The sequence below is a fragment of the Lytechinus pictus genome, chromosome 9, assembly GCF_037042905.1.
Source record: "Lytechinus pictus isolate F3 Inbred chromosome 9, Lp3.0, whole genome shotgun sequence".
Lineage (NCBI taxonomy): Eukaryota > Metazoa > Echinodermata > Echinoidea > Temnopleuroida > Toxopneustidae > Lytechinus > Lytechinus pictus.
Genome location: NC_087253.1, coordinates 25,723,604 through 25,737,436, shown reverse-complemented (window position 1 = coordinate 25,737,436; position 13,833 = coordinate 25,723,604). Strand labels below are relative to the sequence as shown.

Here is a 13,833-nt window from a genome sequence, read left to right as displayed (position 1 = left end):
ATAATGGCAATCCGCGACCCTTCCGCAACCTGTCTGGACATTCCTGGGAGTGTCCGCACGCTGTCCTAAACCCTTCCTGGTGTTCGGGAAATCAAAATCTGTCCGCATCCACGCGGATATTGAATTCCTGACACCTTCGGGACCTTGTCCTAAAGATGTCCTGATGATGTCACGCCCTAAACCCTTCCGCGTCTTCCAGAAACCATCCGCGATCAGGTCAGCTTCAGGTAGCAAAGAAGAAGTCATGCGGAATGTTTCAGGAACGTGCGGATAGGAATAAGAAGGCAAGCGGACATTTTCAGGAACGTGCGGACAGGAATAAGAAGGCAAGCGGATTGTTTCAGGAACGTTCGGACTGGAATAGGAAGGCAAGCGGAGTGATTAAGGAATGTGTGGATCCAATGCTAATATGCAGTGGCGTAACTACGGGGGGCATGGGGGGCACGTGCCCCCCCCCCCCCCCAATCATCTGGCCAAAAAAAAAACGGGGAAAAGGAGAAAAAGAGGGAGAAAAGAAGAGAAACGTAGTGGGAAAGGAGAAATTATTGTCCATTATAATGCTATATTATATTATATTATAAATATGTTATGTTATATTTATACACAAGAAACATCTTTTTCATAACTATATGAAACATTATTTTGCTCAGGTCCTATGTCTTCATTTTTTCTGGTGCTTGCATAGACTGTTTAACGAGATATATAATTCAGTTGTACTAAATCCTCCCGTTTTCAAGTCAATATACACCAAATATATTTCCTCGCAATTCGATTTATTGTTTTTGTAATAACATACAGCTGTATGCTTCTTCTTCATAACTACTTAAAGTGATTGCACCATTTTAAGGTCTTAGTATAAAACATTTCCTGTCCGTGCTTACGTTCGCATTAGTGGATTGGTGAGATGTCTGCTCTTCATGAATTACTAAAATCAGTCCTTAAAATGTGCATTTTTTTCTGATCTGAATACCACAATTTTCAGCTCGCGCTTTGCGCTCGCATTATTTGGTTAGTGAAATACATGCGGTCTTAGTGAATTCTTACAAACAAGCCTTAGAATGCCTCTCTTCAGGTCTGATTTTCCTAAATTTTAAGCTCGCGCTTCACGCTCGCAGTATTTGATAAGTGAGATGCGTATAATCATGATTACAATGACTTCAAAAAGTGTTTCATGTGTTTAGATGTAATTCTAACAAAATCAGCAAGCACTTGGCACTCGCGTTAGATGACTATGGGGAGATATGTATACTCTTAATGGAGTCCTAAAAAGGGTTCTTAAAATATCCATGTTTGTGGTCAATATATACACAAATTTCAGCTCGCGCTACGCACTCGCATCATTTGGTTAGCGAAATACGTATGGTCTTCATTAATTCCAACAAACAGCCCTCAAAACGCTGGTCTGAATTTCCTAAATTTTCAACTAGCGCTCGCAATAATTGATTAGTGAGATGCGTATGTTAATCATGATTACAATGACTTCATGTATTTAGATGTAATTCTAGCCAAATCAGCCAAGCATGACACTAGCATTATATGACTATGTTGAGATATTTATACTCTTCATATATTCCTAAAATATAGTCCTTAAAATGTCCCTGTTTGGGGTCAATATATACAAAATTTTCAGCTCGCGCTTCGCGCTCGCATTTTTGTTTAGCGAGACAGGTACGTATCATGACTACAAAAAACTTGCTTATAATGTCCCCTTTTTTGGTCTGAATATCAAAAATTTTCAGCTCGCGCTTTGCGCTCGCATTATTTAACCAGTGAAATACATATCCGTTTAATGGCACTGGATGTCCGTAAAATGTCTCTATTATGTCAGTTTACCTGGCAAGCGCGCTCACTAAGTGACTCTAATTCTTTGCTGGTGCCCCCCCCCCCCCATGCCGTGACCCACGGTACGCCACTGCTAATATGTATGGAACGAGTTCACAAGTAGCAATTTAAGCATTCTGTGGTCAGTGCGCTAGATGGGGCAACGGTATAATACAAGCAAGACAATTACAAACAGTAACGAAGTACGGGGTCAAGGGGCATAATTAGTATATCACTAAACAAACCTGAGAACTTAATATTTCAAGCAGTGTTTTAAACATATTACGCGAGCGCGAAGCACGAGCTGATATTAAAAAAAAAAAATATTTTATCTTATTTTATAATTTTTTTTTTTTTTTTTTGGGGGGGTTACACCCTTGAACGAGGAATATTTCAAGCATTTTCTACTGAATCGAAAAGTGGACTTTTCAAATATTTCTTGCAATAGTTAAGCTGGCAATGATGCGAGCAGATTATTTTGTTCTGGACTGAACATAAAAAGACGTTTCATGCAACATTTGATTATGAACTAGATTATTTGAATGTACTCGACTGAAAAAAAGACCTTATAGGCAGCGCTTGACTTTACGAATAGGACAAATATCATAACAAAATTAATAATACAGGTATAGATTTCAAACTGAAATTCAACTTTATATTCATATCGCATTTTAATCACTTTGTTTGATCGTAAATGAGATGTCATGAATAAGAAATAATAATAAAAAATAATAGCAAGTTTATAAATATCGCTTTTCTCAGAATAGCTCAAAACGATTTACAGCATATTATTACCCCAGTCAATTATTACCCCAGGATTCATTTTAATCCCGCATGAAAAGTGCACAATGTCCAGACCCTGGGAAGCATTCCTTGCATTCATCGCAGCCTCATAATGGTGCTGGCAAATTCAAGCATACAATAACTTTCGCATACAACCGGGTACCGATTTAGCACCTGGGTCGAGAGTGGCAAGGTGTGCAATACGTCTTGCCAAAGGACGGTATATAGACCGAGGTGGGAATCGAACACACGACTCTCCGTTTACAAGGCGGGAGTCAGAACCACTACACCACGACTCTAAAAAAGGCCTTCCTGAAAAAAAGTCGTGCACAGAACATGTTTCTCATAAACATAAAATACGAGCGCGAAGCGCGAACTCATTTTTATCAAACATCAAGGACGAAAAAGAACAACCTAAGTATTTTTCGTAAAAATGAACAGCTTGCACAATCTCCTTAATAAACTATTGAAAGTGTGAAGAGCGAAACTAACCATTAATTTTAACCTAGCTGAAACGCTGATATTCTCCCCGCCTGTCAATTTATTCACTCTTCTTCCTCTTTCCCCCTCTTCTTTGGTTATTCCATTTTCCTTTTTTTACGCAGCCAATTGGGCGTAGCGATCGCATTCGGCCTCCTGGAATTGCCATTTACATTTTCTTTCCTAGTCTATTTTAATTGGTACAAGAGGAGGCAAAGGCGATTAGACACTGGATTCACAATTTTTTATAAAAATTAAAACTGATATGTTTAATCTTACACATTCATTATCTCGGCCAATTATTTTCTGTTCATTATTTTCTTACTTGATTCTATTTCACCTCATTTCATTCATCTCCTTTGTTTATTCCTATTTCTTTTATGCTGTTTGTATATCTCTTTAATACTGGGAGGGGTAAGCCAGCAGCACGGAGAGGAGGGCCGTATCAGCACAGCATCCCGCTTGTTTTTCTTTTCCACCATATCATTTTTTAGTTTCCCTTTCCATTTCACTTATTTTTCTTCTGTTTGTACTTTTTTTAAAGGGGGACGTAAGACCACCTCGCCCCTTGATCCGCATGTGCCTGTCGAATGCAATTTGCATCCTAAATTCCTCTTTTCTTCCTCTTTTGTAATATATATATATTAATTTGTGGAAAAAAAATATTAGAAAATAATGTTATAAAGAGAGCCCCGACTTTGCTATGAACATATGCAGTCTTTTTAAAGTTACCTTAGTTGAAAAAAATCAAGATCCGAGATTATTTATTGTCATGTATAAAAATACCAGAATCTGTTTTCAAAAAGTGAATACTACATAACACCGACAAACACACTTTCCTTTAGCCTACATATTTCAACATTCAAATAATGCGAGCGCGAAGCGCGAGCTGAAATTTTTTTACATTCCGACCTTAATACTGGGCATTCTAAGCACCTTAAAATCATGAACAGGATAGGGGTATGACTATACACTTGATGTGAGCGCGAAGCGCGAGCCGAAACGAAATTCGACATCTCACGTTTTGCAAATCAGGAAAAGGATGGATAATTGGATAAATGGATAATAGTCCTACATTAATAATTTGATAATCTGATCTGAAACTGGAACAAGATTCGTATCTAAATAAACATGTGTGCGTGTGTTTAGATTCAGACCTAGAATTTGGACATTCTAATTACATTCTTTATTATAATATCAATAATAAGAGCGCGATGCGCGAGCTAAAGATTTTCTGATCTAAAAAAAATGAATGACGAAGCGCAAGTTGATATTTTTATCATTACATATATTTTAGTTGCGACCGGGACATTTTTGTCTTCATATGACTATGATGACTATCTTCCTAAGCGAGAGATGAAACTTGTCGATATTCCATTCTGAAAAAACAGACAGTGATTATTCGGAAATCATGAACATATTGTTATCTTACTTATCAATCAAATAAGCCCAATGAATATGTTTTTAACAAAAATAATGCAAGCGCAAATTGTGAGCCGAAAATTTTGATAAACTGTCATGAAAGAGGAATTCAAAATAATTTGTTACAATTTATATATGTATACATAACTCCCCCATCAAAATGCAAGTGCGCAGCTTTAGCTGATACTATTTACAATTAGACCAGCCTAAAAAGGGATATTTTTTAAAAGAAACAAAGAATACATAAAGAGATTAGTTACTTGACAAATCAAATAATGCTAGCGCGCAGCGCGAGCGGAAAATGTTGATATATAGACCGTAAAATATAGTCATTTTACAGAAAACTATAAAATCTATTTGTAAATCAAACAAATTTGAAAACTCAATGTCTGAGAAATGTTTTGTATATTAACTTCAAAACTTGATATTTAAAACTCAATATAAGTCTATTAAGCAAGATATGTATCTCATAGATTAGGCAATGCGAGCACAAAGCGTGGGCGAAAATTTAACGTAGGGACATGAAACCCCCCCCCCCTCATCTTATTTTATTAACTCGTCTTTCCCCTCTTATTTTTCCTTTTCATTTTCTTTTCTATTTTCCCTTCTTTTTCTTTAGTCCTCTCTTTCCATTTTTTTCATTTTGCTCGTTCCAAAAATGGGGGGGGGGGGGGGGCATTTGATATCAAATGCCCCCCTTTCCAAAAATTGAGGGGACGCGTCCCCCTGTCCCTCTGGGATTTCCACCAATTTGATTTGAAATAAAAGAAAGTCCTATATAGTCTTTGTAGTCGAAAAAATGTTTCAAAATAGAGTACTTTCATGACCAATTACTTTATTCTCGCCTGCTCCCATATCGGATTTAATAACAAAATCAAGGTTTCTTAAAAAAACGCACCGCAAACCCCAAATAAAACCCCTAAATTCATAAAAAAATATATGAACGACAATTTTCTTGGAGTATTCGCAAGTTGTCCGAAAAGTATCCTGATTGTCCTAGTCCTTGAATTTACCACTCGTGACGTTGTCCTAAATGTCTCCGGTTCTGTCCTCATACGATCTGCATGCTGTCAGCGCCGATCGCCGACAAATTTATTTAGATAATCTTGTCCTAGGACAGTCCCGGGGATGTCCTACGACAATACACAGACAGATCTGGTCGTGTCCTAGGACAAGATCATTTGCATAATCTTTTACGGAATTTGGTTGCGGACAGCATGCCGAAATGAGAAAAGTTGCTTCCGCAACCCTTCCTGGTGTTGTCCGCGCCCTAGTGGAAAACCGCCTTATTAATTTTGGTTTCGTACGGCCCCACCTTCCACACCTCGCGCAAATCGGACTCTAAACACGTAGTGTTGGGGCAAAAAGGACATCCTTTATAAAACATTTTAATTTTGTTTTATCATCCCAGAAAATTTGACCCTAAACACGTAGCTTTCCTAGTGAAATAGATATCCTTTTTTCATTATTTCTTTTGGTTTTTGACACCCTTATCACGTTACGTACGTAACATGCCCTATCGTGAAAAAGACATCCTTTTTACGTGTTTTTGGGGTGGCGCATGGTATCCACTCGTCAATGTAAGTCCCCTGGCATTCTCGCGATCATTTCACAGACGCTTTCTATACACATAGAATCTTTTGACCATACATGTAGCTCTTCATAACAAAACAGTCTTTGTCGAAAATTTGTGAATCAAATCAACAGTGTCGTCCTGGACTCTGACTAGGCAAACGACACATTAGTTATATTTCATCCGATCCGAGTCTCAAGACGATGTAGGCCTACTATCACGGTTCACCAACTTTCGACAATGACCTCTAGTCTGTCCTTTGTAATTTGACAGGCATTTTTAATAGATTCCCAATGTTCCAGAAAGCCTTTCCTCCTTTCCATATTTATCTATTGAAAAATCTCCATCCTTCTTTCCTTCATTTCTTTCTTCCTCCCTTTATTTCTCTATATATGCCTTTCCTTCCTTCTATCTTTCTCCCTTTTTTGTTATATTCTTTTTTCTGAACAAGTCAATACTATATCAGTGACAAACAGATTACTTTTTTTTTTTTTTTTATTGATTACTCAACTATAAACGAAGAATTTGTCTTGCCGTCATCAAAGTATTTTGTTTCATTAAATCACTAAAAGAAAAAAAAACAATAACAGTTCTAATATTAGCCAAATTATATACAGCAAATATGAATTATGATATTATATTATTATCATATCATTACTCTTTTACAGATTTTGAAATTGCATTTCCTTTATTCACTTTCCAACGTTTACATTATAATATTTGGTTTCGTACATTTTTAGAAAATTTCTAAAAGTTATTATGTATACTTTGATCAAATTGATGATCAAATCTTGTATAGTTCCTGAAAATGAAGAGCATAATTGATTTGATTTACCTATTAATAAACTGATTCTATATGTAAACTCGACATATTGTATTGAAGAGCTATATAGTGTGAACTTGGTTTTTAAATTCTTAAATGATGTTATATTTATACATTTGCACATCACTGTTCTCGATCATATTTGTGCAAATATAAACAATTGCATTCATAGTGATCATACTATCCTTCTCAATTGTATAATTAATTAATGACGTTTTCTCTTCATTCTGGATATACTGCATGATTATTGATGAAAGAGAATTTCTGCTAATTTAAATTATGTATACCTGTAGAAAATACAAGTACTTGTGATATTAAAGTTTCATTTTTTTCCACGGTAATAGCAAGTCTTATCTGACGTGATCTTCTATCGAATTGATTTCTTTTTAAAAGGCAAAATCCGAAGCAGAAATTTGAAATTATATTATTGAATAATTTTCCAAACTTAGATAGAATGTAACAATTTGATTGAGTTATACACGTATTGTTCTTTCCTCAAGATTTTCACGACCAAGGGGAAAAGAAGAAAAGTAAATTAAACTAAAAGGCTGAACATATCATTGTCTGAATATTATGTCGAAATCTATCACAAAATTAGATGTTTGCACTGTTTTGCTAGCTCCCGGCTTTTTGGGAAATTGCCCCCTTAAAAAAATTCATTTCGCTCCATTTGATTTCGTTTATTTTTACAAAGTTATAATATATGCAAAACAATATATAAATATAGATTTAATATAGTGATGGACCAATGAAAAGTTCGTCAGACTTCTATGGATGGCAGATATCTACATCCATTGACTCATTACAGCTGCGCTTTTACTATACATTTCGTGCCATTGCCGGAAATACGATAAGCTATTCTCCGTAAAGCTATTCTATTTCACGTTCGAGTTATTCCATATAATTCCATTTTCAAATTAAATTTCTTCGAATATATCAAAGTAGTGTACTTCACATCGGTTCTATATCAAATACAGGTGAACAATAAAAATACACAGTATAAGCATGTTCTATAACGGAGAACGTTGTTTTTTACCGTAAAGATCATGATCTCACTTTCTATCTACCTGATCAATGAATACAAATATACATTACAAGTAAATACATACTTAGTATAGCATACCATCTTTAAAATGAATGGTAAATATTACACTTCCACCATGGTTATTACTATATGTAGTTAAATTAAATACATGTTTATGAATAGAGAATCATTTTGATTTCTCATGATATATCTAATAACATTATGTCTAAAATACAAGAACTAGAAATTTCCTCACTTAGGATGAACATAATGAAGATGATGCTTGATAATAGCAAAGCTCAAAATAAAAATGAAATACTTGACGTTGATTTTTATGCATTTTCGTGCCATTTTCTTAAATGCCGGCAATATTTGTTTGTTTTGTTTCACATTCAAGTAATCATATATAATTGCATTTTGAAATTGAAATACTTCGAAAAATATTAAAGAGCGTAGATCAGACCATTTCCATGAAGATAATATTTATATATTTACACAGTGTAATCATGTCTAGACAGAATAATAGCATAGAATAACGACATATTCCAATTTATGCATAAAATCATAAACAGTATAGCATTCACTCTTTAATACCAATGGTAAATATCACATTGCCACGATAGCCATTGCTAGACAAATATTATATACATGCATATGATATAGAGAAACATTTGGTGTCCCATAAAATATGTGTTTCAAGTTGTGGTTGGGTTGTTAAGTGGTTTTACTTGACTCGAACATCAGAGAGTAGTTAGAGATCTCTTACAGGAGGAAAGGGGTACTTTATTACTTAGCAAGAGTGCGCCCTCTAACTGAATAAACATTATAGGTTATCAGTTGAACAAATCACATAAACAGGATACTGTTACAATATGTATATTTAACATTATGTCTTATATTTAAGCACGAGAAATTCCCTCACGTAGGATACACATGATAAAGATGATGCTGGATATTAAGTGGAAAGCTGAAATTAAAAATTGAGATCCATTTACTACTGTACTATATGCTGTTTTATGCATTTTTCGTGCAATTTTCATAAATGAAATAATTTTTTTAAGTGTTTCACACTCCGAAAAATATCGAAGAGTGATGATCAGACCATCTCCATGAAAATAATATTTATACATTCACACGTTATAATAATGTCTAGTTTCACAGCATAGAATTACGATATCTTCCTATTTATGAAAACATACAAGTAAAGTCTAGAATTTCCCCACACAGAGGATAAACATGATAAATATGATGGTTGGTACATGCAAAGTTGAAAACAAAAAGTTGTAAGCAGCGAAATGTTTTTTTATGGGTGAGAAACGAGAAAGAAATGATCCAACAACTGTTTCATGTATTTCTACATTATTGCAGCTTATTATTATTATTATTATTATTATTATTATTACTTATCATTTGTACTGCACTTTTCCCATTAGGCCCAAAGCGCTTACAATGAATTAATAAGATGTAATATTTTAAAAACTACAAAGTATGACAGAGATGAGTTTTTAATGACTTTTTGAAGATTGCTAATGATGGAGACTGTCTAATTATTAGTGGCAGGTTGTTCCAGGATTTTGAAGCCGACACCGTAAAAGTTCTGTCACCAGCTAATGTACGAGTTAATGAATATGTGAGGCAAAGGTGATCACTGGACGATCTAAGAGCTCTAGTTGGTGTATACAGATTCAAGCAGTTGCTTAAATACTGTGGAGCCTGTTTATTCAATGTTTTGTATACAATCAAGAGTAATTTGAATGTAATTCTCTGTTTAAAAGGAAGCCAGTGAAGAAACTTAAAGAGTGGTTGGGAATACAGCAACTCAGTGGGTATCACTCTCCCCCCCCCCCATCTTCTGCGATAATGATTATTTTATCATGTCATCAATTATTTCGAGCGGAATATATAGAGTCTATATAAAGTGCAGAAAGCGATCTCTCCTGCTGGAGGTAACATCAATATATCCCAGTCTCCTCAATCTTGTAATAATTAACAAGGTTTCGGATGTGCCTTAGTTCATTTGTATACTCGTCAATGCTCACCAAACCTTCATCATGCTTCACCTTGGCTATCAGGATTGTATTCCATTGAGATACAGCAGCGTAAAGTTTGCTACCCGGTTTCTTTAATTCATGTTGTACAGCACCCTGTTTGTCTATCAATCTGATAGCATCCCATGATGAAATTATCAGAGATCCATGGTAATAGTGATTTGCTCTGGTTCATACTCGTTGCAAGGTATCTCCCTGACTGCTTGCCCACCTGCTGTTGGAAATACCAAGATCTTATTGGCGTACCAGTAGCTCACTTAGATCAGATCATCACCATCAACAGTGAGATCAGAAAATCCACCTTCAACTCGATTCAGAGTCTTAAACATGACATTCAATTGTGTGTACTACGGCGTGTACAGTGTAATATCGTTAGAATTGTCAGTCATAACAAATTGACCATCAGAGAGGAACCCTGCCTCATCAATCTTAACATCCTTCAGAACTGTCTGCTGAAGCTTACCATCAGGAGAGAAGATGGAGATGCCACCTGTATTATATTATACTGCCATCCTACCGTCTGGTGTACTAACCATGGCATTCATGCTTCTCTTAACTGGCAAAGCAACGTTCTTTACATTAACAATCTTATTAGTCATCAGAGTCATCAGAGTAATCAAATATGAGATCAAAGGTTTTATAAGTGTGTAAGGCGACGTTTCTTTCAACATTAACAATCTTTCCAAGGCCTAGCTCATCCACTCCAACATTTCTCTTGAACCTAACCCTTTTCCCCTTTATGCCCGATTTATTCGGCTTCTCGTAGTCAGGATCATTTTGATCAATGACCTCTCTTAACTCTTCACACAGAGTGTCGTGTGCAGCCAAAGTATCAATATCTAATGGAATCTTTATTTTGTTAGTTACCATTTCAGCCATGGTCGTCAACTGATTGATGTACTTCTTAGCCGTGGTCTTCATGCTTTCCAGTTCTTTCTCTGCTCCTTCGGTCGTTTCATTGACTTCTCTTAGCAAGCTTTCTCTCTTCTCTCTCAACTGCCGGACCGCATCATCATATGATTTGTTGATGTCACCTGTACACTGTTTCTTGGCATTGTCAACACTCTTCCTCTGCTCATCAATGAAATCAATGTACTTCTGAAAGCATGACTGTTGATTTTCAACCTTTGATTTCAGGTCTTCGATGTTCTTCACGTGTTTGTCCTCATAAGCAGCTCCCTCGACGACCTGGTGTCCCTCGTCTTTATGTTCCATCACACCGCATCTGAAGCATGTGAATCTCCTGCAGGTGGAACAGAAGTAATCCTCATCTTCTTTCGGGTGTTTCCTGCATTTCCGGTATCTACGTACAGACACCTTTCCTGATGAGATCTCACTCATGGCAATGACTTCATGATCGATAAAGCCTTCCCATTGAGAGTGGGTATTAAGACAAGATGTGCAGAGATACTTGCCACAGTCTTGGCAGTAGACAACAGCATGGGGCTTGTCATTTGATTTACAATTTGTGCAAATCTGAGGATGGCCCTTCATATCCTCTATTAGACTTTTCAAAGCAAGATTTACCTGTAGTTTGCCGACATCTTCGTTTGGGACCTGGGTCACAGCTCTGCAGACAGGGCATCGGATCTGGCAGTTACCTTGGCACTCCAATAGGTTGTCCAGGCAAGTCTTGCAGAAAGTGTGAGAACAAGACAGGATCTTGGGATCGGTGAATGTAGAAAGACACACTCGACACTCTGTACTCTGGGAGATGACAGTCTTTAATGCTTCAACCATGGTTGGGTTTATAGAAGACTGAAAAAATAATTATTACAAAACACAATGAAGAATAATATAAATGAATGAACCATGGAATCTGTCATTTGACTTACATCACTAAGTAATAAAAGGATCACCTGGGAACATATTAAAACTGATTTCCGTACATTCCATTCATCTCCCTATAGGCCTGTTGCAGAAAAGGTATGAACTTACGCAACTCAAAGTATCAATCACAGTTTGATTGTCAACCAATAGATTCAGCGTATTGGGTATTTACGATTATTTGGGGGGGGAGGGTCGGAGGGGATGTGGGAATGGGGAAAAGGAGCTACGGGAGATGAAAGAAAGTGTGAAAGTGAAAGAATAGGAAAGAAAGGAGATGAAGTGGAGTAAGAGGGGAGAAAAGAAATAGGAATATTATTGCTTCTAAAAACAAGTAGGGGAAGGCGGGGTAAGTTGTGACACTTTTTGCTGTTTGCATGCTAGAATTGATATGATTAATGATCTTGTATAAAAAAAAAATACCTGGTCTTAAAATCTAATTCTTCTAAAATATTTTTCACCTATATATAACGTTCTACCCCTACACTAAAAGTCACTTTGAAAAAAGAGATGTCAAACGGCTCAACTTGCCCCATCTGTGGGTAAGGTGAGCCACCTTCTGGGGTAAGTTGAGCCACACAAAACTATGTACAAAATGTATGGGGGCAGAACCAGCGTGTCAATTTTTGTCTCACCTGCATAGCAGAGTGAGACTATAGGCGCCGCTTTTCCGACGGCGGCGGCGGCGGCGCACAGTGGGCCAGAATGAACCCAAAGTGCGCCAAAACCCATTATTCACACATTTGTATGATTAAATTTGGTAGATAGGGGTGATTTCACCCGTAGAATTCAATAAAAGTATTTTCAAATATTGATGACATCGTTAAAATACTGTTTTCTGATTGGCTGTTAACATTTGAGCAGAAATTACATGTTTCTAATTCTACAATAAGTTTCAAATTTTCAGAAACTAGTTTTAGATAAATTTCAGCAATAATTAAGCATATCAGCAAACAGCAAACACACAAACATGCAACCAAACCAGAAAAGTCTGTGCTCGGGGTACAAATAATTCAATTGGTGACCTGAGTATCGCTTAAAGAGGGCGTCCTACCATGAATCCGGAATTGTAAAATTCAAAGTGAAATTGTAAAAAAAAAAATGAAAAGGAGTATTTTTATTCCCTGTCTACAATGATTAACCACACCTACATGAATTAAAATGGATTGATACCAGAAGTGGACAGTGAAATCTTTAAAATAATGATTCCAGTGATTAGAGGCCGGGTCCTCTGCAGGTTAATCAGTACAAGGCCCTACAAGGCCTACCAAGAACGGCGTATACAAAGTTATTCCGAATCAGAGTCTCTCTCTACTATCTCAACAACTATTGTGCCTTTGGTGAGAAGATCTTTTTAGCATACTTTGAACATCAGGGGGAAGAGGCTGTGATTGTTGTACTCTTAAAAACTTGCTCCTAATCACAATGTCACCTGTTACCATTAGCATGTGGAATACATATAAAGTCAATGAGAATCATAAACCAAACAATCATTGAAATAATAATATACACTTTCTTCTTGATCGATACCAACAATTATAGCAAATTTAGAATGAGCCAAGAGATAAACGAATTCATACGTGTATGTGAAGTTACAAACCCTTTTGGGGGATAAATACTAATAATGATAATGCAATTTATACATGTAATAGAGGCCACGTATATCCCATCTGTGTCCTATGCACATTTTCATATTTTGTCAGAAAACTGCGAGAGACCTATCACATCCCTAGTCATGTGTGTTATAGCCTCTACTTGGTTTATGAACAACAAACCAAATATATAATCTTACCCGGGAATCTTACCTTAAGAATTAATCTTCTCAGTATGACAGCATATCAAATTATGGAACACGGGATGGAACAGTTTGGCATCAAAATGAAGTTGCGTTACATGTATTATTATATAGTTAGTGGAATTGGAAATGAAAGCTTGCCTTTACGTATGTTTAACGAAAATATTTTAAAGGTAGACACCAGTCACAAAAGCCACACACTTGAGCCAGCTAGACACCCCCCCCCCCCCCCTCTCT

General features: G+C 36.4%; 1 protein-coding gene across 1 annotated transcript; it reads right to left on the bottom strand.

The window, feature by feature from the left end:
* Window positions 1-10,565: 10,565 nt before the first annotated feature.
* On the bottom strand, window positions 10,566-11,714 carry LOC135155452 (E3 ubiquitin-protein ligase TRIM33-like). The gene has a single exon (XM_064104425.1). The coding sequence runs from the start codon at window positions 11,712-11,714 to the stop codon at window positions 10,566-10,568; it is 1,149 nt and encodes a 382-aa protein (XP_063960495.1).
* Between the last annotated feature and the right edge of the window lie 2,119 nt (window positions 11,715-13,833).